The sequence below is a fragment of the Pocillopora verrucosa genome, chromosome 10, assembly GCF_036669915.1.
Source record: "Pocillopora verrucosa isolate sample1 chromosome 10, ASM3666991v2, whole genome shotgun sequence".
Classification (NCBI taxonomy): Eukaryota; Metazoa; Cnidaria; class Anthozoa; order Scleractinia; family Pocilloporidae; genus Pocillopora; species Pocillopora verrucosa.
Window position 1 is genome coordinate 7,859,936 of NC_089321.1, and position 27,224 is coordinate 7,887,159.

At 36.7% G+C, this 27,224-nt stretch overlaps 2 protein-coding genes across 2 annotated transcripts; one reads left to right on the plus strand and one right to left on the minus strand.

Annotated features, from left to right (window-relative positions):
• Nucleotides 1–48: 48 nt before the first annotated feature.
• Nucleotides 49–6,430, minus strand: LOC131791680 (dnaJ homolog subfamily C member 9-like). Its single transcript, XM_059109040.2, has 2 exons — nucleotides 5,805–6,430; nucleotides 49–4,000 (listed from the first exon to the last, which is right to left on the minus strand). Exons 1-2 carry the CDS (start codon nucleotides 6,372–6,374, stop codon nucleotides 3,803–3,805), a joined length of 768 nt encoding a protein of 255 aa, XP_058965023.2. The 5' UTR covers nucleotides 6,375–6,430; the 3' UTR covers nucleotides 49–3,802.
• A 326-nt stretch (nucleotides 6,431–6,756) lies between these two features.
• Nucleotides 6,757–26,048, plus strand: LOC131791675 (serine/threonine-protein kinase tousled-like 2). The gene is made up of 28 exons (XM_059109033.2): nucleotides 6,757–6,964; nucleotides 7,062–7,198; nucleotides 7,607–7,675; nucleotides 8,551–8,626; nucleotides 8,986–9,044; nucleotides 9,758–9,817; nucleotides 10,267–10,392; nucleotides 11,469–11,495; nucleotides 12,069–12,143; nucleotides 13,092–13,130; nucleotides 13,329–13,400; nucleotides 13,693–13,769; nucleotides 14,551–14,610; nucleotides 15,749–15,837; nucleotides 16,453–16,525; nucleotides 17,345–17,411; nucleotides 18,309–18,406; nucleotides 19,174–19,255; nucleotides 19,638–19,729; nucleotides 20,233–20,278; nucleotides 20,829–20,872; nucleotides 21,078–21,159; nucleotides 21,743–21,763; nucleotides 22,038–22,104; nucleotides 22,557–22,744; nucleotides 23,613–23,666; nucleotides 23,872–23,979; nucleotides 24,572–26,048. The coding sequence occupies exons 1-28, from the start codon at nucleotides 6,865–6,867 to the stop codon at nucleotides 24,692–24,694; spliced, it is 2,211 nt and encodes a 736-aa protein (XP_058965016.2). The 5' UTR covers nucleotides 6,757–6,864; the 3' UTR covers nucleotides 24,695–26,048.
• Nucleotides 26,049–27,224: the final 1,176 nt, after the last annotated feature.

Consider the following 27,224-nt stretch of genomic DNA (forward strand, 5'->3'; position numbering starts at 1 on the left):
AACTTGGCCATTATGGGAATCACCGAGCAAACTATTTACACTCTTGGAAAAAAAAAAGTTCTTCCTTTCCTTGTATACCCCAAACTTTTCACTTATTTCGATACAGGGAGCTGAAGCGTGTTCTTTCTTAATCAGAATGCTTTGATTTTGCACAAATCGTTCTAGTGTGAGAACCTCTCTTTCACTTCAAGACAGAGCCAGCGAAACAAGGTAGGCCAAATCGATATTCACGGTAAGTAGAGTACGTGCAGGGGGAAAAGCCTGTATTACACCAACCTATAACACACAGCTAACTCGTCCAGTGCGCAAATAATAAGAATTAACAAATCGAATTAGCCCTTTGCTGGTCCAGTATTTTCCGAGTATTGAACTAGCAAATACTGCGAATCATCCCACGCGAAGGAGCACGATACAAAGCAATAATGCGAGGAGTCTAGCGTGACATGACATGTAGAAGAGTGTATTTACAGTGTTACACCCTACCTCCATCCCCTTCATGGGCAGTTAATTGGCAGTCAAGTTTCTATAGTCCCCTATTTATACTCTTTTGGCGACGACTGATTCCCCTCCATATACCTCTTGGAAACCATGTGATCTCCTTTAAGTCCTCACCCCTTCCCCTCCCTGGAAAAAATCGACGACTAGTCCTTAGATCTTTCTTGTGGACCAACTAAGTAAACTTACATGAAGCACTTCAATTGTTATTCGTTTATTTGGTCCTCAATGAGTCACTTACCCAAAGATGCACAACATAAGAAGGATAACTGCTACTTGCTTCATTTTTGCTCCTGGAAGTGAGTTTGCTGTGGGTAATGAAAGAAGAAGGATGTCATTTAACCAGCAATTATTGACTTTTTATTGTCGCATAGCGTTGGGAGGTTTATTGTTCAGCAATGTAAGAGTTGTGTAGATAGGGGCAACTTCTCCAAATAAAACCGAAATGTACTTCTTGTATTGATATAAGAATAGCTTATTTTTCAACCTTATTGAGTAGATCTCCAAGGTTCATCCTTACATTGAAAAAGTCGACTTAAAGGGCGACGAAGAATCGTTATTGAAACTAACTAGTAAAAGAGTCTGGAATGCTTCTCTTTTGACAAGAGCAGGAGTCATGTCATGTCAATAATTTTAGTAAAAGGGTCCACACGTGCTGCCCTACCCTGTCTCGCCCTTGTCTTGTCCCAATTTCTTCTCGCCCCCGAGAGAAAAACAAACTCTCAACATTTCTAAACAAAACATTAAACAATTGTCTGCGAAGGATCGAAAACTAAATTGAGCGTGGCTTTTGCGTCTTCTAAGTTCTGAAAAGAACTGTTTCTACCACGCACCCGTTTTCTCCTCCCTAATGGACAGGCCATTTAGCGGGCTTGGCTTTCCGAATTCCCCGACATAACATAAAGAGTCCTTTAAAGAAAACTCACAGTTCTGGGCTTGAGAAAATGCTGTAATGTTGGCGAGGTAAAAGGACTTTGATGGATTTTTCACTAAATCTATCTTAGGCCAAAGGCACAGGTTAAATCTGCCTGGTTCGCGGTCAAGAACAGAGAGACTCTCTGAGTAAAGATCAACCTTTTAAAAGCTGAACGCATAAAGCCCGCTCCCTCAGTGGGATTGACTGAAAGGGAGTTCATTATCGCAGCAGCCTCCTTTGAAAGGATTAAGTGCTTTCTGATCTTTCAGTGTTGCACTGACTCCAAATCTTTGATTATAAACTTGTGTGTCTAGTATGGGAAACTTGGAAATAGCCTCAGAATTATGACAGTTCGTATACCAATCATCGTAATTTTTGGAAATGACCGCGTATTACTTTAAGAACATAACAAAGGAACTTAAGTTCATTAAATGATGTCCTATAAATAATAAATAAACAACATTAACAAAAGACCTGGACTAAATTCCATTTAAGTTTTCTCCCACTCTATTTTGGCTTTTAATTTTCGCATAAATCTAATCCACCTGCCCCACCGGGGCCTAAGAACAAAGAATATATATTATATGATAATTTAGACTTTGCGAAAGACGCGACATGGAAATTGATCAGTGAATGGTTTCAGCCTTATTTAAGAAATTGAAACCAAAAAGAATTTAAACAATATTGATGTGAGAATTTATCAGTTGTTTTTCCATTGCCTTATTTTGTTTTATTTAGTTTATGTTGCTTCTTCATCTTGCATCTTGCAGCTGTTAATTAATATTTAGACAACAATTTGCATCCACAATGCCAACTTGCCCGCCAGGACCAAAAACAAAGAATATAAATTATAAAATAATTCAGACTTTACGCGGAAAACGCGGGAAAACACACGACATGAAAATTAATCAATGATGGGCAAAAAAATCAGCTGTTAATTAATAACTAGACAACAGTTTACATTGACAATACCAAAGTTCCAATTAACATTTGTAAGTTGGCTCCTCATTTCTTCACATGCAATAAAGGATCTGGCAAAAATTTTCTCTTCGTTCAACAAATGAACATTGTGATACGAATAATTATAGACCAATAGCACTATAACCAGAAATCATGGAATACATCTTGATAAACTGAACTTAGTGGTATTTGAAATGTGAAGAATTAATTTCCGATCACTCCTAAGAGCAACACGAGTGAAAAAGAAAACAGAAACACAATGAAAGACTCATGTTCTTAAAATTGTATTGGTGTTTGTTTTGTTCTTAGCCCAAGGTCTCTGAATCTAATCATTTTAAGACCACAGAGAATGAGGCTGGAAAAAGGACAAAATAATAAAATTTTCCTTGATATTTAGGGAAAATCTTTAGTTATTATGTGACTCAAATAATGAATTACATACAACAGGTCTAAAGTGTTTTTCATCATGTATTGCAGTGAAGAGATGAAATTAAGAGATCCTAAGCTAAGAAGCTAAGCTAAGAACACTACTGAAACGAGTAGTTGAAAATAGGACCTGAAAAAAAATTTAGGCCCTTAGGGGATTTGAACCCATGACCTCTGCGATATTGGTGCATTGCTCTACCAACTGAGCTAACAAGCCAACTGGGAGCCGGTCAGTGTGTTGGGTCCAAATAAACCATCCAAGTAATGAATGATGATTTTAGATATATGAAATTCATATAATTGCACTGCAGTGAAGAGATGAAATTAAGAGATCCTTGCAGCTAAGAACACTACTGAAACAAGTAGTTGAAAATAGGACCTGAAAAAAATTCAGGCCTGTATGGGATACGTACAAAAAGCATCTCCTCTTCTTTTTCATTGGCCAAAGGTATATCAAATAGCCCCCAAATACATGCCCCACATAGAATGGTTCATTTCTGTAATCATGTCATGGTGCAGTTGTGATTGAATCAGGATGAAATATTTATCAGACTTATCAAACAAACAAAATGTCTCAATAAGCATAATTTTCATTGCATATCTCATACACTTTGGTCTAAATTTGGGGAAATGTGGAAAAAATCTTGACAATTAATAAAGAAAATATGATATGTTTAGATCATTATTATTTAACAAAATTCAACAAACTGCATGGTTGAGATAATTTTATAAAACAGGCAGAGCAAAACATGTTATCACTAAGAAAATTCTATGAACAAGATAAATACAAACTCCTTCACTTTCTACATACCAGATATGTAAATTTTGTGTAAACTTAAACATTAATACCAAAAGACTGTGATGATAAATATTCCCTTGATTTACTGTCAAATACTGATAACCAGCTAAACTGGAATGCAACTGAAGGACAACCCTTCTGTAATACAACCTACCAGGATATATAAATTTTTCATCCCAGTACAGATTTGGATTAAGGTAAAAAAACTATTTTTTCTTTCCTTTAAATGTTTTCTGTTTCTTTGGTTTGCAGTATTTTGCTTCCAGCCCAGCTATCATGTCATCCATGGCCCCTTGCCGGTCTTTCTGCCGTTTCATAACCAGTTGTTTCAGACCATCATCAGTTTTGTCATTTAAGCCAAGCTCTTTGGCCATCTCCTCTGCTTCTGCTGCCTCTTTCTGAGCCTGTAAATAGCAAATTAAGTCTTTAAAATCATTGATCATAATCTTCAAAAACTTAGGCATTCAGCTATGTAAAAGCTTGACCACAAAAAAACGACGAGACTGCAGGAAGGAGAATCTCTTCCCTCCTTCCTACTGTGTTACACCTTTGACCTCCACCTACTGTTTCCTATTATGAAACACTGCAGATGAACGGTTGACAAATGTTTGCATTTTTATTCTCCTTCATGTGCTTTCCTCTCCTGTGCTGACCATGATTCTCCCATGCTCCTGCCCCTTTCAGTCTGTAAGAAAGGTACCTTCCAAACCTTCCTGTTTATAAGTTTTCTAGAGCCTAAGAGGTTGGCACCACAAGATTAATTATAAATTAATACCATGATTCTACAGATTATCTGAGGGAACATACTGTAAACTTGTCCAAGGCACAAAGATGACTAAGGATTGACAACAACTTTTAATTAAATGTTATAGCTTTCCAGACAGTTTTGATTGTTTATATTTTACCCTTCAGTTCTGTCTTGTGCTAAGGTAAAACCCAACAAAATGTTAGCTTGAATATATGCTTTATTTCAAGAGAAATCAAAGGCAAGTTAAACTTTTAATTCTGGATTATCACTTGTGGCTTTTCATACAACTGGGCCTTGGGAAAAAAGAAGATTAAACAAACATGACGTGACAATAGGACACAACCCTATACAGAAAGTTGAGTTTACTGAGGGTGATCCCCATTTCTACAAATGCAAGGTGAAGAGGCAATCCATATAAGCAATCAGCCTAATGATATCAAGAAGGATAGTAGAATAGAATTCTCAGAAGCCCAAATGTCAATGATCATGAGACACAACAGCAGGAGGACCTGTGCGGCAGCAAACTGCTAAGGGAAACTTTAGAAGATATACCAACCACAGCCGTGGAACTCCAACAGTTTATACACGACACATGCTCAATCCACCTCATTGCCTGAAGAAGACTAGCAGTATGCTGTTGAAACATCATGATCCATGACTAGGGTGACCAGGTTGTAAGGCAAACAATTATACTTTTCTTTTGAAAGTGTTATTCACCATAATGACAAACCATAACCTGTTTTGGGAATTCAATCATGGGACTAACCCACTGTAAGATCCTGCCCACTTAATACAGTGAAAAAAAAAGAAATATCTTAAGAAGTCCTTATCTGCACTATCAGGTTATCTACATGTATATAGCTCTATCAAAACAAGCAATTATTTTTGTGCTGTAACTTTGATTAGCTTGTGAAGATGAGAACAATTAGATTGAGAAAAAGGGTCATGAGGCAAATATGTTCACTGTTAGGGTTGCGTGTTTGTTTCGATTTGACAAATTAAAGTTGCCCCACTTGGCCTGTACATGCGTTTCCAGCAAAATACTCTATCTATCCAAAGTCATAACCAGCACACAGAGTTTGAACTGTTGCCAAATTCTTTACAAATGCTTGCTAACATCTACGCGACCAAATTAATTTGCCGCATAAATGTTGTAAAATAAAAATTGCTCATGCAGATAAGGCTTCTTTCAAATAATTTCTATAAGTAACAAAACTTTAATACAGTGTCACTCAATCATAAACTAAAACGAAATCCGACGTACATCTGAAATATTCTTTTGTTCTCCACCACCTCTACGAGCTTGATGGAGGTATATCAGATGACTACATTATGATGGCATTTCCACAGAAGACTTTGCTACTCGTCAAAAATTTCTAATGATCCTGTTTAGGAGACTATGGATATTTTCTAGGACAATAACATTTGATATAAAAGATCGACCAATACTTTTTACTAACTTTTTGCTTGCGCGCTTTCTTCTTCTTTTTATCCTCATTTACAAAAGCTGGGAAAGTCGGTAGATCTTCCTTTGAAATCAAATCTTGAATAATTTTTCGGAATCTTTCACTATCGCCGATCGTGGAGCATAGCACATTTTCCAAGATAGCGTCCATATCACCTTCATAATCCAAGTACGCCGACCGGAGATCGTTCACTTCCTCTTCTGATCCTTTGTAATTTTTCTCAAACTCTCCAATATCTTCCATAGTGATTTTCTGAAACAGTAGTCTCCAGTAGGCATCCCAATCACGTTGTTGGACCACAACATCGTCGTCAACTTCCCCACTTTCATCGTACAACGCCCTCTTGTCTTGATCAGACAGAACTGTGTAAACTCTGCTCAAACATTGGAATTTTTCGGTGGCACTCGCTTTCTCCGCTTCGGGAACCCTATCAGGATGAACTTCTAACGATTTTTTACGATAAGCTCGCTTTATCTCCGACTCAGAAGCTGATTTAGTTAGCCTTAGTGCTTCGTACAAATCTTTCGTACCTAACAGCTTTTCGAGAGTTTCAAAGAAAGACATTTCGCTTTGTGTAATCACTGACTTAAAGTGGCGAGGGAAATATGGCTGCCGCCAATAGCCCGCCAAACTTTTAGACTAGTCACGTGGTTGTGCCTTAACACTTCTGGTCGCTTCAAGAGTCTGGAATGACTTTTTGATATTGGAATAATTTTTTAAATAACAATCTACGTCATTGTTTTTTTCTTTGATGATGTCCGTCCTTTGCCTAACATAAATTGTCTGGAGGGCGTAAAGATATCGGGAATTTCGGGAAAAGAGTACCAAGTTGAGATCTCAAGCAACTTTTTCATGCCCTTCCCACCCGACCCACTCCATCTCCGGGTCGCTTCCTGGGCCCTCTCCTTTGCAAGATTGTGACTTAGTAGCCAGGCCCTCATCACATATTGCGGCAGCCTCGAGGGAGATACAAAAATAGAGCCATGAATCTTTAGACAAATCGAAACAATTACGACTTTTGTCTGTCTGTGTGTACTGAATAGTAGCATGAATCATGGAAGAGCCATATGGCAATGGAGTAGCTAGCCCTGCATTTCAGTTACAGCTAGAACACAGCACGAGTTCCTCGCAAATGAGTCAAAAACATCCAACAAGTAAGCTCAAGTATTGGAATTACATGTAGTGTCTTCGTAAACTCAAGACCTTCACTGGCCGATATTTTGAAATTTTAATTTTTTTACTTCCTTTTAGTGGCTGCAACAGCTAGTGAAGGGAGACACGGTGAAGGGAGACACGGCGAAGGCGAAATTCAGTTTTCTCGCCTTGAGGCTCTACATGTAGACCCGCAAAAACGTGAACTGTTGGAAGCAAGATTTTCTACTCCTCGAGTAAGTGAACACCACGTTTTAGAATTTTGAAATCTGGTAATACATCTTGGAACAGTCCTCACAGGAGACTTTCACTCTTAGAAGAGTAGAAGATAGAGAATGTCTCGTGATTAGATATTCGTGGCAGTATACAGTTAGTATACATTCGACTGACAGCAACCATCCTCTTGACTCTGATGATGACTTCTACCTAGGTTCTCGAAACGTCAGTCATCACTTCCGTGTTACCAAGAAAACTCCTTCTCAGGAATTCACTCATTACATCTCTCAGTTAGTACGTGCACTACAACTTGTCAGCAACTTTTTTGTTCAAAGCTCATTTTGATGTCATTTGTGATATGTTGCTGAACAGGTGTGCACAAACATGGAATCTATTTATTAAATTTACTTTACCAATTTATCCCCCAGAGTATCAATCAAGACTCTCAACACAGCAATGCCAGTGTTTCTTCAATAGCAAGTGATAAAGAATTTGAGGTAGCTGCATATTGTTCAGGTTATGCAGAGCACACTTGCATTTGCCTGGTACAGTTGTTACAAGTATGTGTTTGGGCTGTCATTATGAAGCAAAGATCTGACTTACTTCTCATTCAGTGAGACCCTTTCAAATTCTGTGCCCCTACTGACTTACCTATAATTCAATTATAGTGGAGATACAGGTAACCACATAAAGGTCTGTGACACCATGATAGAACAGGCTATTTCCTTAGCCTACCATGGGAAAATGGACACTTCTGTCCACTAGAGTCTGGGATGCCTTTGTCAAGCATCAGCAGCCCTTAAGCCATTCCTATTTGGGTTGCAGCAATAGCCTCATTACTTTGTAGGTCTCTTTGTAAGAGGAAAAGGAGAAGGGAATGAACCGTAACAGAAATTGTCACCTTCTAAAAGCATCCTGGCTCATTGATCCCTAGCTGCCTAGATCTCCAACATACTAGGAAGTGAGAGTGAAGCTGACTCTATTCAAATCTTCTTCACTTAAATCCAAGTCATGCGCAAGTCATGGCATCATCCCATTTTACCAGCCTTCATTTTCTGCAATTCTTCAATTTATTGCAGTCCACTTGAAAGAATGATTTCATCATGTACACTGTAATAAATGATTGTGTTGGTGTTTATTCTTTTATTCCTATTGTTATTGTAATTGCTTGAATACATTTGTAAGAACAGTATACACTGCAAAGTCATACTGGTCAATTTTAAAGGCCTGTATGTTACTTTTTAAAGTGTCTATGAAATGGCAACTAACTTGTCTTTGAACCACTGCTTCTGATAAAGCAAATGTCTGTTATAAATACAAAGCAAATGGTACTTATGTTAATTTATGCAATATATTTGTAATTTCTATACAGAGCATCACACCAAGCCAGAGAAGTGAAAAACATTTAGGAAGAAAACGGAAAGCAAATGCGGATGGAGATTCCCCTGGTATGGCAAAACCATGTATGCTTTGAATTATTTCTTTAGACAGAACTGAAAAACACATGATTTTGTTCAAGAGTCGATTCTAGATTGAACTGATACAAAACTAGTTTAATTTCTATCTTCTATTGTTCCAAGTACATTACATGAATGATAAAAAATTTGTACTAGATTGATATCATTTTAACCTGGAACTTCTGTAGACTACAGCATACACTTAACAAGCAGTTTCTCTTGGTTTAACATGTTTGTTGGTCTGGAGAAAGTTCAGAGCACATTGTGAAAGGTCTTTTTTATTTCTTATTCATTGTAAGTTTAAATTTTTGAAGAACTTTATGATGATGAATTTTAGCTGTGCTTTGCAGGTTTTCTTAGTAAAAGTGGGCGCTCAGAACCAACAAATAAAATCACAGAGTATTTCAAGGTACATTAAGACACTTTCAATGTCTTATTTTCTTATACATATTGACTGATCTTTACATTTGAAGTTGTTTATCTCATGCAGTTAAACGCAATTTAATGGGGTCAACAACAAAGAGCATCAGCACTCTCTAGTAGTCAGTGGTTATTATAACATAGCTAGTAAATTTGTCTAGTCAAATTCAATTATGCAAGTGTGCTTCATATTCCTATTGTTCATGCTCATGATGTCAGCAAACAAATCCCTCAAGAAAACAAATTTTCTATCAGGTTGAAAATGTTATAAAGCAATTGGTTCATACATCAGCCGTGCATTCATCAAGATATGAAGCACTTGGGAGAGCAATCAAGAAGCTAGAGTTGCTTGAGGCTACACCTCGAGCAATTCTTACGCATCTTTTATAATTGTGTAGATGTGTCATGCTAGACTAAGAGGGATAAGCTCCAGCTGAATGGGCCACTTTGGTCTAAGACAGACTTAATCCTTTAACTCTCAGAAGTGATTTACATGTAACTTCTCCCTACAATATCTATACATTATCCAACAAACAGGTAATGAGATTACTCAAACTTATCAGTTAGAGGTTGTTATCATGATAGAACACCAAATTCTTGTAACTAAATTACAAAGAAATGTGTAACAGCTAAATGAGAGAATTAACAATCAGATCTTGGGATTTATAGGGTTAATATTTACTTTTTTACCTCTGAATACAGAATGAGAGTTCCCCAGCTCGACGAAGTCCACAGAATCTCTTACCATCATTTACATCTCAGGTATTGCTTCTGTTACCCAATGTAATGGGCACATAGATGTAGATGCAATTATTGGGTTAACAGTTTGTTTGATGATTATATCTGTTCGTTTAATACAGAACTGTGAAAAAGTTCACAAAATTTGGTGGTTCTTGAACAATGTACAGATCTATTTAAACAAAATAGAAAAAGTACAAAAAGTAAGGGCAGCCAAAGTTGTGTTTGAGTTATAAGCTCATATTGCAAAATGTAATAGTGAGGCTGTAATGTTGCAGTGAAAACCTTATCTATCAAAAAAGTAGTAAGAGCATCTTGAGAAATGACTGGGCCTTTTTTATACATTTGTGAAGGGAACACAGCATTTTGTTATTGACTTGTTGAAGAAGGGAATTATTTCAAAATAACTGATAAGACCATTTTTAGCACTGCTTCCATCAGATATGGATGTAATTCCTCAATTGCATTTTCAGTTTCAAGCAGATAGCAGTTCCACTCTTCCATGTCCATTGAATGTCAAAGCTTGTCCTCCTGAACCAGAGTCCGATGGATCAGATGGCATTGAGTCAGCTGGAATATTTGTTCACGAATCCACACAGGTTGAGAAGTCTAAAGTAAAAAGACATTGCACTAAAAAGAGGAATTCAAATTTTTTTTTTGCTTAGAGAATGGAGAACTTGATTGACCGTTAGTTATGTGACACTAAATATAAAAGCATTGTTGTGTTATTTTCCAGCACAGTGTGCTTAGACACAAACTTCCACACTTTCTCTCCATTTTGTGTGAGTGAAATAAGGGGTATTAGTATAAATCTATTAGGTCACTGTCACTAATCTGATAGGGGACGCCACAGAATGTGTATTCTGTTCTACAAAATATCGGGGCAATTGAATTGAATTGAATCTTTATTAAGTCATAAGATAAATAATCACATATCCTATGTTACAACATTAAAAGAAGGCATATATATAAATTACAGAGAAAATCAAGATAAAAATTATAAGACTAGATTATGTTTAAAAATTAAGCGATTAACAAACGTGTTTTACTTAAACTGAGAGCCCTGAGTGGTCAAAAACCTATTATTTTTATAGCACCAGTAATTGACTTGATTTTTTAAAAGAAATAGACTACACTTTCTATGGATTTACTGGTGTAATAAACAACTCGAGGTGTTGGGAGAACACCAAAAAGGTTTTGTAAATCACTCTCTTCCTGCTTGTGATTTATAAACTTTTCGTGTGTCCTCTCAACATCCAGCATAGGTTATTACCCCGATAAACAGATAGAAAGAGCAGTCTATTGCCCCATGAAAGGGGTAAGTTTCTAAAGAAACAGTGGTGCCTTGTGGTGGGAGAGTATAACAGGTAATTTAGTAGTATCAACTGAATTTATAACATAAATTGGTCACCATAAAGAGTTTTAAAGCTGATGTTTCAAGCTTTGCTCTGACAAAAGGCTTATGTTCAAAATGTCAGATTTGAAACTCTCTATGGTATCAACTCAGTTGATGGTACTAAATTACCCTATCACCCAACAGATAAGTAGCCAGTAAAGTGGGCAGAAGGTGGCAGTTAGACTGAATTGTAAATGTAGCCTAAAACACTAGATCACTTGCCTTCAATTTCTACACCAGATTTTTTAATTGCAGTTCTTCTGGTTTTTGTTTTTGCAGACAAACCTGACAACTGAGAGGTTGAAGGTACAGTAACACGTTATTAATTTAAAACTTCTCAGTGATTAATTTTCCATTTTCATCATTATCATTGGCATCAGGAAAATGATATACATGTTACTTAAAATGAAATTTTGTTAGATGCACTATCCACATATGAATTAACAACACATGAAAATTTAGAAGGAATCATTACTTACAATGAACATGAAGATAATATATTATCCTGTGTAGCCATGTGCCAACTCTTCAAGCACCACAGACTTGTAAGTTATGGCCTATTGAAATTCAGATTACCAGTGATAAGTTTTCAAACAACCAACATCGTATTTGTATGGCTGATCTGATTGCTATTATTTATGTGCTACAGCAGTATTTTTTCAAGAAATTTATAGTAATCAGAAAGTTAAGGTTATAAACATGTGAACTTTTTTTGTTTTGTTGCTTTTTTTCTTCAAACCCAACACTCATGCTAGGCTTCAATTTTGCACCCCCTGATAAGTTTGATTTGCAGTTTAATTTGCAAATGATATGAACAAAGGATTACAACTTTCTACAGAAATTGTGTAATTGTGTTGTAACATTAATCTATCTTTATAGGAAATGGAAGATTCCTTGTCAACTGGAGTTGCTTCATCTCAGGAGAAGGAGAACAAGATCGCAGAACTTACAAGGGTAAAACTCAAAGATTCTTCCAAATTATCATTAATTTTCATACAGTAATTGGGAAAAATTTCTGATATAAATTTCTTCAGATGGATCAATTCAGATCAGTGAATTGTGTTTTTTTTTTTGTTTTTTTTTTTGACTGACATGTAATGATTACATTATCAAATAAACTCTGGTATTACAAGGATTTCCAGCCCTGAGCAGTAACAACACATTAAAAAAAAACCATATTAATTTTTTACAAAGTGTTTGATATTGCCAATCAGCTGCTGACACGTCACATGCCTTTTGTGCCACTCTGTCATGTTGATGAATGAATGGCAAATTAGCCTTCACAATGCTAAAACACTGAAAAATTTATTACAGACCATGACGTTCAAGATTTCCTTGAAGGGGAAGAAAACCAAAATACAAAAAAGAAAAACTTTGATAATTAATGGTGTTTCTCAAGGCTGAAAGTGAAAATTGACAACTGGAAGATTTTCAACAGGCTGAGTTTAGCTGTGTATGAGAAAAGATTTCTTCTGTCAATTAGGAAGAAGTCAGTAACTGAGAATTTTGTTGATTAAAAGTTACCCCCATTGTTTGTTTTTTCAAAGCATTTTTTCATCCTTGGCCTAAACAAGAAATGCATTATGTGACTCTTTCTAGGGGTGGATCCTATTTTTTTTTCAGTCATTAATAATTAGAAGACTTTTCTTGCCAATTATAGGGCTATATTGTGTTTATACAATAAACCAAAAAACGCAAGTCTTGGTTGCTTGTAGATATGAAATTTCTCTTCTCATGTTCAACTTGATATGAGTGGTTGATGAAGTTGAACACTTGAAGATGAATTCCATATCCATGTATGCTCATGTAGTATTCCCTATTTTCATGGTAATTGATTATAATTACAATAAAGTTATACACAATGGTCAGGAGTTGTCATTTTTATTTGCGGTTTCTCTGCAGTTGGTTGATGAATACAAAAGCCAAGTTGATGCTCATCAGGTACATCCAATTTCCACTTTTATGAACCATTTGTTCAACAACTACATGCATTTAATGAAACAGAAAAGAATTGGCACAAGTCTTTCCAGCTGCTGAGATTGAATAGAGCAGTAAAAGTATAAGATGTAAATCTTTGTTTCCCATTGGATTTATATACAGTGTACATCTTGATGTTGTTCTTTTGAACCAAAATTCCAGAAAGCTTTTGAGAAGGTGAAAGAAAGTCTTGAGAAGTGTATGGAAATTAACAAGAAGTTGTTAATAACAGCGGTAAGTTAATTAAGAGAATTTGTTCTATTTTTTATTTCAACCATCATCATCATCATCATCATCCTTCTCATCATTATCATCATCAAGTTTGTGGTTCTTCTCTTTGTTCTCATCAATATAGCTATTTTCATTTTCAATGATCAATTCAAAGTTAGGAAGCATTTATTGATAATTTGTGCTGAAAATGTATTTTCTGTTTGTTATGATTCATGTGTACCTTAGGAAATGCCATATGGAAGAGTATTTGTCCAAACATTAACATTTTTTTGCATTTTCTTTGGGGGCTTAATAGTCCACCCTTGAAAAGAAAGCCGGCCGAGAGATGTGCATGAAGAACAGATTGAAACTTGGTTATTTTGTTCCTGTGAGGTAACTGAAAAATTATGTAATATTTTATGTTATTTTCTCTTTGTACAACTACATGTAACTTCTGAATATTTCGACCACCTAGATGAATTACATAGACCCATGAATTGCCTATAAAATTATCAGAAAAATTCCAAGTGCATGATACAAACAAATAAATGCATTACATTGAAAGTTTAAGTCAAACCTAAACTCTGCACCCTCATGGTAACAGCAATGGCTATAACAATCACTGGCAATTTGGTGACATTTCAGTTTTAGCCCAATGAATGTATGGTTTGTAATTTATTTAAAGAGACCTATAATATATTTTTTGTTATTTCCAATATTATTCAGTGATCTCAGCAATAAATTTGCAAAGTTATAATTTCTGACATTATCACATTTAGCAGAAATGAATATGTACTAGGCTTGTCCATATATTTTTCAATTCTCAACCCATTAACTTCTAAGATCTGACTGCTAATTCTCCCCTCTAGCTATGACATATCTCCTTTTAAATTAGTAACAAGAATTTGGTGTTAGATCAAGACAACAACTTCTACTTGATATTTGAGTATTCTCATTACCTGTTTGCTGGATAATGTATGGAGACTGCAGGGAGAAGTTAGATGTTAATCACTCCTGGAAGCTGAAGGGTTAAAATGCTGTTGCTGTATATATGTAGTTAAGTTTAAATCTGCAGCAAGCTGTTTTAGTTCTGTAAGTCAATGAAAAACTGCAGTAATATTTGTCTATGTGATTGGAGTTACTTATTTCCCTTCATTTGTTATTGGATATTCAGGCAAGGAGTGTCATTTGTAGAGAACTGGGTGGATGGACATGCATTTAAAGAATTGACAGTGTAATTATCTCTTTTTTTCTTACACCATTGTGACTTCTCTATCACTTGAGTTATACAGCCATCCATTTTGACTGGTTTGTACCAATGATCTAGTGAAGGACAGATGCATTGCTGGCAACATCACCATTCACTGCATTTTGCTTTTCATCATATTAAAAAGGAGATTTCATGTCCCTGCGTATCTGTTCTGGGATATAGATCACAAAGACCTGAAAATGTGGTTTAAGAACATCAGTTACATGCTTGGTAGCTTGTTGTGTGCCACTTTTTTGTTCTTACTGCTGTATTTTGGTGTTGTCTCTGATACATTACTGAAAAGATGCACGGCAATATGGAATCTTTTTGTTGGAGAGAAAACATTTTATTGGTTCATATGTCAATTGAATGGGAGGTTTGGGTTCTAACTCTGGTAACTTGGGTAGTAACTGAGTAGTCTCTTAGTAAGAGCTTTTCAAATGCTTCAGAGCTTCAAAAATCAACTGATGCACAATTGAAAACATGAGTCAGTTGTTAAAGACATTACTGATGTTGGAATCTGCAACAAATCATTGGAAAACTAACAAATTTTAAAAAGTTCCTTATTACAGTTTCAGCTTTCAATTTTTTATTCCTGTTTGTCTTTTTGCAAGTCACAACCATCAACCAGTTGATAATTAACATTTGCAAGGTTCAGAACAATTGTTATGAAAATTAGAATGAGTAGTATTATTAGTTTTACTCTTACTATTATCTACTATCTTATCTTTATTTTATTTTACAAATACTGATGAAATACCCAGGATTTTTCCTTTTACTGAAGGATCATATCTTCATTGCGTGCAGTGAAGATACTATTTTTATCTTTCACATGCGAGGATATTGGTGTCGCCATGGTTACTAACATGATTAGCCAATTACAAGAGAGCTTCCCGCTCAGGCATGCAGCTGGTTCTTTTGAAATTTCATCAGTATAAATAAAATAAACAGAACATAACATGGCCGCTTGGGGATACGAATTTGATCTTCGAGTGCTGAAAGTATCTCTCATGATTGGACAAAGCGAACAAGTGAGAGATACTTTCAGCACTTGAAGATAAAATTCATATTCCCGCACAGCCATGTAATATCCTCTATATCTTTATTCTTTGAAATTTTTTAGTCAGCAGGAAAGGATCAATCGACAGAGGGAAGAATTAGAGAAACAGAAAAAAGCTTTGGCAAAAAGAAAACCTGTTTCAAATACCACAAGTAAGTTTACAAACCAAGTAGATACATATTACTAAATAGTTTATAAGTTTACAAGTGTTCTGAGTTCTAACTAGTATTTTTTAGGGGGCAATGTTTTCAAATATGCAATGAATGCTTCAATGTTATTTGATGATAACTTGAAACTGATAGAACCACAAATTATTGTGTATTATCCACAACTCCCATGTTTCCTTGTCTTGATTTTTGAGAGTTGAACCAAATTTTGTTTCTAGTTATAATTTTTAATGAAATTTCATTCAACCTGTGGGTGAAAATCAAGTAAAGAAATTATCTTTGCTGGTGGAAAGCAATTTTAAGCAATTGCAGCAAAAGAGCTGGGGAAAAAAAATTAGACTTTGAACCCCTGCCTCCTCCTGAGACTATTTGGCTGCTATTACTAACTGATTTGCGAAGCCACACCTTGGGAGTGAGGCAAATTTTATTTATTTAGTTACTGTTATTTTGTCTTTGTATTAGTATTTTTCTAACTTTTTTCCTTTGTAGTTGGATCTAGAGAGGATCTCAAACTTTTGATTAGAACAAGGGACAGTGTACATTAATTTAGTCAAATACTTTAGAACTGTAGCCCCTGCTTAAATTGTTTTTATTTTATAGATATGAAAGAAAAAAGACCATCTAAGTCAGCCAGCTCAGATGGTGATCAATTTGCAAGACCAACATCACCTGTGTAAGTACAGTGTGCTTATGTGGAGGACATCTGTACAAGATTGTTTGCCTTCAATAGTTGTGGCTATCTTGGGAATCACAGAATATATTAGATACATCTAGTTGCTTAAAAGTAGAAGATATACATCTAATTAACTATTAATAAGGGTAATAGGAGCCAGTTGAGTCCTATTTGGTCTATAATCATACGTCAAGTGATCAGCAAAATTGGATGACCATGAAGTGGGAGTCCAATTTGTTAATCACAACCATGATTACAGACAGGATTGGATCACAGAAGTGCTGTTACAAATTAATCATAACCGTTACAATTTTAAAGTCCCAACTCAAAACTCAGTTCTCAAGTCTCAAAAGTTTTGAAAGTCAAGAATCAAGTTTCAAGGTTTAAGGTTTGATTTTCCAGAAGCAAGTGTTGAGTTTTTATACATCTTGATCTGCATTTTTTGAGGAATTGATTTAATTATTTATTATTACAGCAAGATAATGGCAAAGGACAAATTGCTTGACACACATCTTCCTTTATGACACAAACCACTGTCTACATATGTAAATATTTCATTTCATGGCTGTGAATTGAAGCAATCCATCCACCAGAAGCTGCCATAGGTGTATCATGATGTAGAGATTGGGACAACCTCTACCAATTGAACTGAGCTAGCTGATTTTTGATGCTTCTTACAGAAGTTCTGAATCAATAATGTTGTACATGTACAGTCATTATTGAATACCCTGTTAAAACATGCATCTGCTCTACTATATAAATATTTAGGGTTTCTTAACAACTTGAATTATTTTGTTTTGTATTCTCGTATTTCAACAGACTTTCTCCAATGGAGTACCATGAGAGAGAAGAAATCTTAAAACTCAGGGCAATAGCGCTGAAAAAGGTACCATATTCTTGAAACTGATTTTTAAGGAAATGTTTAGCAATTAGGGGTGAATTAACAGTCACATCCTGGGATTTCAAGGGTCAATGGATTAAATGGTTCCAACCCAGGTGAGCGATGCGATCATATTGTCTGTGCATTTATGCCTGTAATGTTACTTATCACGCGCACTAACTCATCGGTTCACTGTGCATTTTGCGCTAGCTGAAAGCAAGGGTTTTAAAACTTGAAAGAAATATTTCAGAGGCGCTTGCCTATTCGCCTAATTACGTGATTTTATGCGCAGTACAGGAAGCGCAGTGCTATACTGAGGAATCACCTGAAAATATATTATAACAGTTTGGACTATAACAGTACTTGTTTAAAGGTTTCGGACACACAAGGAGGAGGTTCTTTTCCATAAGTTAGAGCAGGAGCATGGCTTGAATTCCTTGTGTAACTGCTTGTATATTTCATGAGCCCAGACACCATGCTAGATTGAATACACCTGTTAATACAGCTGTTATTTGATATTGTCTGTACAGGAACATGTATATTTTGTACAGTGTTTGCATCTTGGTCTTTTTTGTGGCCTACGAGAGCATAACTTGTGCAAGTATTGAAATGTTATCCAGTGATATTATCTTTCGATCTACATCAACCCTTTAGTTCCCAGAGGTGATAAACACGTAACTTGTTCCTATGATATCTATACATTATCTAGCAAACAGGTAATGAGAAAACTCAAACGTATCAGGTAGAAGTTGTTATCGTCATCTAGCACCAAATTCTCCGAACTAGATCACAAGGAAATGAATAGCAGCTCGAGGGGAGAATTAACAATCAGATCTTGGAAGTTAAGTCAGCATATTTCGATAAAATGATGCTGACATGTGTCTGTTTCTTTGCATCTTTCAGGAGGAGACCGACCTTCAAATGGAATTAGAAAAATTGGACAGAGAAAGGAATCTTCACATTCGAGAATCCAAAAGAATACATAATGAGGATAACTCAAAGTGAGTCAGACATTTGAATAACCTCTCCGGCAATATATCACGATTGTATTTATCGATGATGTTATCGGAACGCTTGTCGATTGAGTGTTGTAAAATCAAAACTAAAGTTGATGCAACGACCAATCAGAAGAAAGGAAAATATCCTTAGGAACCAATGAGAACTCAAACAGAAACCAAGCAAACTGCTCAAAGCGCGGGAAAACGCGGGTGACCAAATCGTGATTGGCGCTACATTTGCATCTGATTGGTTAAGAAGTTGGAGCGGGTTTTCTGGAAGAATTACAGAGCGTAGTATAGCAAGACCAATGCTGTCTTGGACTACTTTCAACACTCAATTTTATATAGGCTGCGTACATAATGGCTCTTTCGGCACTAAATGGAAAAAGAAGACCGCGGAGCCGCCTAAACGATCAGTGGAGCCGCAGGTTGTAATTTACTGAACTCAGCAAACGTATGTGAGATTAGGTGTGGATTTTTAGTTTTGTTGGCTTTGAATCATATCATTTTATCTCAATAATTTCCTCTTACTAAATTATGGCTGACTTGTTTGAGAAGGCGTATTTTTAAACGCTCAAGCCTGGTGTATCTGTTGAGTTTCTGTGGGAAGTGTCTGAGAAGATTAGTTTTGCCCTCTTTATGGATTTTAACGCAATTGAAACACGGAGGACGCTGGTGGCAGACGTTGAGGTGAAAAGAAAATAATAATGAACAAGTCATGTGATGTAATCAATAACCTGTATTACCATTAAGTTTTTTATCATTTACAGGTTTAAAAATCACCCGACCTTAAACGAAAGATACTTGTTACTAAATTTATTAGGAAAAGGAGGCTTCAGTGAAGTTTATAAGGTAACGTATTTTAATATTTTAATACTTTAAAAATGACGATACCAGTGGACACAATAAGAGTGATTAACATCTTACTTCTCCTTACAATATCACCTCTAAATCATACAATAAGGTCACGAGAATAAAGGCTACGATCACCAAATAAAGAAGCTCTTGATTGTTAGATAAATTCTCCTTGTCAGCACCTTTGGAAATGTATAGAGAACAGTAGGGAGAATATACTTACTGATATTAGAGTGTAAAGGGTTAAGGGGTTTAATGAAAACACAAAAATTCTTGAAGTGAAATGAGTTATCAGGTGCACTATCACCCACCCTTAACATAGCTGTCCTCATAATAATTTGTTCATTGAGTCAAGTGAAGAGTTGTGTTCCTGTTCCAGGGATATGATCTCAAAGAGCATAGATTCGTTGCGTGCAAAATACATCAGTTATGTAATGACTGGAAAGAAGAAAGGAAGACAAATTACATCAAGTAAGTTTGGAAGCGTTCAAGCCTGCTGGCTCATCCTCCTCAAATTAATCCTTTTTCCTGTTTCACAAGGTAAAAGCAAGGAAGTATTTTCACTTTCCCTTGATGAGATGCTTATCTCAGTATACCAGATTTCCCCAGTACTTTTTCAGAGAATCCTGACAGTTCGCCGGTCCCCAGCTATACTCTCAAGTAGAGTGGCATTGTGATCGTAAAGTGCTGCGCAAAACGTTTAGTAAACTCGTCCTAGAGCGTGATGACAACTGTTAACAGTTATGTTTGTTACTGTTTTGATTCGTTTTAATTGTTAAGTTTCTTACATGACACATTCAGAAGATGCGCTTTCATGAACCTTACACTCGAACCATGACCGACTCCTTCAAAATCAACTGCCTCCATTTTGGTTATTTTACTTTAGAAGTATGGTCTCTTTTACAGCAGTTCTTGGGAATGTTGTGCGACAATCCCGCTAAACTCATTTTTAACTGTTTCGATGATTTCCACAGGCATGCTCTGCGTGAATACAATATTCATAAATCTCTTGACCACCCTGTGAGTACTTTTAATTTCTGGTTTTTCCGTGCCATGTAATTTATTTTCAAGGAACTTTTTCGCGACAATTTAGGCCATTTTCTGTCTCGAGCAAAACTACTTTCAATTTGAAGGAAGAATGAAAATAGCAGCTTGATAAGATAGATTGTAGCACAGCCTTGCAAAAGCGCGTGCTCTGATTGGCTAATAGGAACAATTTGCCCGAGGGTTACATGTTGTCGCACGGTCCGGAAGTTTTACGCGCCATTCGCAGCAAAGCGGAAAAAAAACAAACCAGCTGAAAAAAAAAGTTATTTAACGGTCCAAATCGGTGCGTATGGCAAAAACTCTGCCCTTGGTATTGAATACTGCTCTCGGCTGTCGGCCTCGGGAAGCATTCAGGACCTCTGGCAGAGCTGGTTTTTCCTAAAGGGACCTTCCACACGGTAAATGAAATATATCTATCTCCTCGACGGCAATGTTACTTTACATTATTTGATTTTACTGAAGCTACAAATTATAAAACTTTCAATGAATTTTAGGTGTTCACTTATTTTTTCTTTCCTTTCAGAGAATTGTTCGCCTCTACGACGTTTTTGAGATTGGGCAACACTCGTAAGTTCTCATTGCCGTAAACAAAAAACAAAAAACAAAAGACAAAAAACAGAAAGCAAAAACAAAACAACAAACAAAACAAAAAAGAGATTCTTTTTTTTTAATATTTGATTAAAATTGCGTCGATGAATGTACATTACGCAAATGAAAACATAATTTGATTTTTATAGTCCTGTTTTAAAACTCCGTTTGTTGTTACTTAAAGTTTCTGTACCGTTCTGGAATACTGCGATGGAAATGACTTGGATTTCCTCTTAAAACAACATAAGACAGTGCCTGAGAGAGAGGTAAGTTACGCAATGTAACACCACATTTGTTATGGTGATTAAAGCAAGTGAACCAAGTTTCCGGTGGACAAAAAGTTCGCAATCTGTAGCTACAAATAGTTGATTAAATTCTTTATGTTGTTTAAGGAGCTCATGAAATGAACGAAATTCAAGCACACTTCAGCAACGTTGACACAGAATCTAATTCACCATGTCCATATTTCATGGATGTTACTTAAATGTTTTCGTGGTAAATTTCTTCCTTAACGGTCTATCATTAGTTTTTATGGCAGAACCAACGGCCACATTTGAGAATTCCAAACAGAAGAATCCTTTGTAATTTTCTCCCGTTGATACGGCCATTAGTGCTAAATTTACAAAACCGGCGGCTTAGTAGCCGATTTAAAAAAGGGTTCTATATACTGAGGGAAGTTTGAATTTGTTTATCAAAAAGAACAGTCGCGCGGGCCTTAAAGTCATGAAATTTGACCCTACCCCGTTAATACGGCGAACCCAGTTGATACAGCCAGGTTGTTTTGGCCCGTAGGTGACTGTACTATCGGGGTTTTACTGTAGTAGCAACTGATGTTCTTTTTCCACACAGGCGAAGTCTATTGTCACGCAGGTATGTTGTATTTGATGGCTTGTTTTTGTTTTTGCTGAGGAAAAGTAAACTTAACGTGATACAATAGAGTTTAAAGTGTCTAGAAATTTGTTTTTAAATACTGGTGATGTTTTATTGCTGTATTATTGCCACATTGCTCAGTACACGTGCGTGTTGTCGAACATGCAGATTAGCACAAGTCGTTAAAATGAGTTTAAATTTGGTGCTAAAAATGTACCAATAGTAATAACAATCGAAAAACATTTTGATGACTTTGTTAGTTTGTTGATTTCAGACTGTAAGTGCTCTCAAGTATTTGAACGAGATCAAACCCCCAGTCATTCATTATGACTTGAAACCTGGTAAGAAATGCGTTGTGTTGACGTCAGTAATAGCAGCCTCGGAGGCGACCGAAAATGACAAAGTCGCAGCTTCCGCGTATTTACCTCTGAGTGGCTACAATAAGTAAATACAAAACAGTGAATAGCGTTTAAGACGCGCTTAGATTTGCTACTCAAACTCCGAATATCCTCTGCTACTCAATTTCGAGCAACTCGAGCAGAATTTGCACCCGAAAATATTGCAGTTGTTGCGGAAACAAAAGAGTTAGAATCCTTCCTTTTATGTGGAATATTTTCTCACTAAATATCCACCATTTGTCGTAGCCGCTTCGGTGAATAGTTGTTAATCGGCGATAAAGTTTGGTGACACATTACAACTTAAACGTGTATAGGTAAGAGCAGGAGCGCTCCTGGTAAGAGTCATTACTCAACAAGTATCTAGTTTACTAATTTTCTTCTTGTTTTCTCAACAGGTAACATTCTGCTGGTGGGTACCGGCGCACTCAGTGGGGAGGTGAAGATTACAGATTTCGGTCTCAGTAAAGTAATGGATAACAGTGACGATAGTATGGATCTGACCTCTCAGGGGGCCGGTACCTACTGGTACCTCCCCCCCGAGTGCTTTGTTGTCGGAAAAGAGCCGCCAAAAATCTCCTCCAAGGTAACAAGATATATCAGTCGAAACTTGTTTAAGAACTGACTACCGGGAATTTGTAATTGTCAAATTTTGGTTTTGGGGGAAATTTTTACTGAATAAGGTTGGTTCTATGGTAGAAAACGAGTGAACAAAGAGGGCCAAACTTTATGTGGCAAAAACAGCAGGTGAGTGAGTCTAAGCGGAGTACCAGAATGGTGGTACAAGCGCGTAGGGAGTCTTCTTGGTGTGCTTCTTTCGAACTCCTGTGTATAATTTCAAAGGTTCGGTCAACAGGTTTGTTTAAGACTTATAGTACATATGGTGATTGAGGGATAGCGAGAGAGTAGTGAGACACTATTCCAAGGCCTATCAACCCAGGATGAGTGTAGTAGAGGCTGGAGCGAAGAACCGCGTCTTCAGTTGAAGACTACATATTCTTATCCATGTCTTGCAACAGAGCTTGAAGGGATGGAGAGCTTTAAATCGCGCGCGTGTGTGAAACAACAACAGCCCCTCGACCAAGACGGAAATTCTCCTTACATTTAAAAAACAATACCAAGCAGACAAGTGATGATGATAAAGAAAAATGTCAACTAAGGGATTATTAATTGATCCAATACCAAAATCTCCGAACTTACATCATAAGAATTGTTTGGCGGGCAGTAAGGAGAATTAATACTGAGATCTAGGGGGTGAAGGGGTTTAGTTTAGACACCTGTTGCAAAGAGACAGTGATAAGGAGAAAATCTTCTGCCTCACGTTTCCTTGAAAGACAACGAGTGGTTTCCGTTTTATTTTATTGATTCGATCAATTGCAGTGATGCCTCTTTCTCAACAACTGTTCGGATGACTTTGGTGTATTTGATATACATTTTGTTCTTTTTTTCCTCAGGTGGACGTTTGGTCAGTGGGAGTGATATTTTTTCAAATGCTTTATGGAAGAAAGGTAAGTCCGTGCCTTGTTGTTATCTGTTGCAGCTAATAAGATGATCTTACATATAAATCTTATTGAATGAAATGCGCTCTCTTCATTAGGCCATTTTACTTTTTATTGCGCTGGAGTATTTTTGGGTATTTTATATATATATATATTTGTTTTTTCACAATTAAATTCTAATCTTAAAAGTTGTTCATTACAATTTTTCTTCAAGCCATTTGGTCACAATCAGACTCAAGCAGCAATTTTGGAAAACAATACCATATTGAAGGCGAAAGATGTCGACTTTCCCGCCAAACCTGCTGTTAGTATTGAGGCGAAGGTATGGCTCCTCAATAACTAAAGCTAAATTTAACAAGGTGTTTGTGGGTCAGTCAGTGTGCGCGTCACAGAATGCTTCAATGGACTGGTGCTAGAAAAATGAGGACGATTTTAAGTATGCATCCAAGATATAGTTTGTGAAATCGCCGACGTTGGTTTTCTGTTTACGTTCCAACTAAGTTTAAATTCCAAGCTAAATTAATTCCACTTGGTGCAAGAAACGCTAATACAATACACCAGTTTTATTCTTTTGTCAGCACTAAGCGTGATCTTTAGGATTCGCTTGCATCAACTTTCTCCTCCTTCTAATCCTTACGCCCCGCATTTCACCGGAAAGTTAGTTTGGTTTTTAGCTAAATTTTAAACTCAATCGGAATACGCTCAATAAATGACTAGAGAAAGCTGTCATGCTAAAATCCTGTCAGACCTCCTAGACAGTCTGTGTGTTTATTCCTTTCCTTGCCCGGCTAGTTTCAGTTATGAACTATTTTCTGCTTCCCCGGGTGTCTTCTGTAGGAACTTCTATTAATTGCCTCGAACAAGCATCGTCGTTAATTCAGATACCATGTCTCTTTGAAACGTTCTTTCCACAGAATTTCATTCGTCGTTGCCTGATGTATCGGAAAGAAGAGCGAGCGGACGTTTTGACGCTATCAGAGGATCCCTATCTTAAGCCACCAATGAACAAGAAAAACAGCTCCGTGACACAGACGTAACACAACGCAATGACATTCGTAACGTGACTTGTTCCACGTGAAGTAACGCAATGTCAGCTGCCAGGTGACATACTCGGTGGTTACGGATGGTAACCTCAGACATTCCTTTAGAGGAGATGTCTCTAGCGGGCTAATCATTTGCGAAGAGGGTTTGATACGAACGTCTGCGGAATAAGATGACATATGAAATCAAAGAAATTATCACCAAGTGTGTGGTTTTTGAGCTTTACGTGAGTACATCCAGGAAGCCAAGAGAGTCATAATGATTGGACATTCAGTTTCTGAGCTTCAAAAGGTAGCATTTGTCTTAAACGTAGATGCCGGCGTTTTCAAATTAACTGTTTTCCTATAGTTGTGTTAGCTTTGTAAAAGTTCACTTTAAGCTAGATGATGTACACTCTGTTTCACTGAGTCTAATGATCTTGGTACGTTGATTTGTAAGGGTACGGTTAGCAACTTTCGTCAGCTGAAATTACATCAGCTCTTAATCGTCCGTATCTGCCCCGAGTAGGCCAAGCAAATGAAGACCGGAACTTAAAATATTTGTCGGAATAAGTATGTCCTTTAATGTTTTAATCAAATTAAACAGAACTACTTAAGCATATGAATCCTGATTTTTCGGGGTGTGTGTGTTTGCTACACATCTCCACTCTTAATGAGTACTCTCCTGTGAAATCTTTCGGCCATCTCACTCTATTGTCATGCCTCTATGTAATATGTGGAAAAACTAATGGAAGTGGTATAAAAATAAAGCTGATCCTTTCCCTTTCCTTTGGTACTATTTAATAGACAATTTCTGAGGTACATGGCATTTCGGCCTCAGCTGGCTGCAACATTTCTCATAATGCCATGTAACTCAGTAACTGTCCATTAAATATTGTTGTATTCTCGTCAGACTTCTTAGCCAAATCATCCGTTTGGGGAAAGCAGAACGACCGAGCGAGGCCACATGGGGATTTTGGTGGTAAAAGGGAGGATCTTCAAAATTTACTTTGTTACAGTTGAACCTGTACCGCTCTCTGTGGGGTGAAAAACGGACCTCTGATTAAGGCCTTGGTTTTGTGCCTAAATTGTGTATTTATGTTAAACCTAACTCCTCTCCAATCATATAGACTCAGCGTTTTTGAGTTTATTAACTTTCAAGACATAATTACGTCGATATAACCTTCAATTATGACTTATAGTTCGGAAGTAATTGGGAAGTACTATTCAACTCCAAGCATCCCATTGGAAAAAATCGCGCGTCAAGAGTTTAATTTCCGAACATTTTTCGGTATATTGAGAGGAATACACGTATACAAATATTTTGGTTCTTGTGTGGTATACACTAAAACAATTATTCACCCTAGTGTCGTAGAAAGAGGTGGACATTTATTGTATGTAAATAAACTTATCTTGGCTTTGACTGTTAACCCTTCGTGAACCCGTGACACACCGTGATGCCTTAACCAGCGCAATATCAGGCAATAACACGTGAGTAAACAAGGGCTTCTATCACCGATATCTAAAAAGATCTACTTTCCTTTAAATGATGTATATCATTAACCCTAGAGACTTGAGTTTCCTAACAAATTTTCGCAAAACACAAATTTCCTCAACTGTTTGAGACTATTTACTTGTTACTACTGCATGTAAACGAAGGTAACGAATGGTCGGAAAATCCCGTTTGTGCACTCTCTGATCTTCTCCTACGGCTTTTACGGATCCGCAGGAGACCAGAAGTAAAACCAGTGAGAGTGCTTTGACCTATCCAAAGCGGTCGCAAGCTAGACGAATTATGTACCAAAATAATAGAAATTTCTCGCCTTATTCGAATATGGTGGTAAAATTGAGATTCGAATATGCGCAAGCTAGGACCCATTCTTGCGCGCTAACCGTGATACGACACTTCGAAAGCCTTCGAAAATTGCCTAATCGTAATTTTAAAAAATTAATTTGACCCATTAGATTCTAAAGCTTTGGTATTTCAAAATATCTTCTAACGTTACTTTAATATTCGTCTTTTAAATTTTGTTAAAATTAATCACAATCAGGTCTCAGCTTGGTCGCCGAGACTTGATATAAGCTTTTGTTAACAGTCACTTTGATATGACTCCTTCACAAACAGGCCCTCTGTTGAATTTTCTTCTGCCACGAAAAGTTTTTGGGGTTGACTTTTGTCTCGTCCCAGACTCGCAAAAATTAGTTCTTATATAAAAAATCTCATTAAATCAAACGCCGCAGAAATTCTCAGTCTTCGACGAAAAAAACCAAAAAAATAAAAGAAAACCTTACTGTTGATCACTTTGCGTATAGCAGATGGTAACCGGAAGACAAGCCCTACGGCCAATGTAGTCGGGTTGTTGTCCTCTTTATTAAATAACCAAGACTTGAAAAAAATTCATTAAAACCCTCTATAAATAATTGAATCGAGAATTGAAAATTTGAAATTGTCATCGGCAGAGACGGTTAGGTGATCGCGAATCGAAGATTGGCTAATCCTAAAAATACATCCTCGCAAAAATTTCTTTCTACACGGAATCCTGTGTAT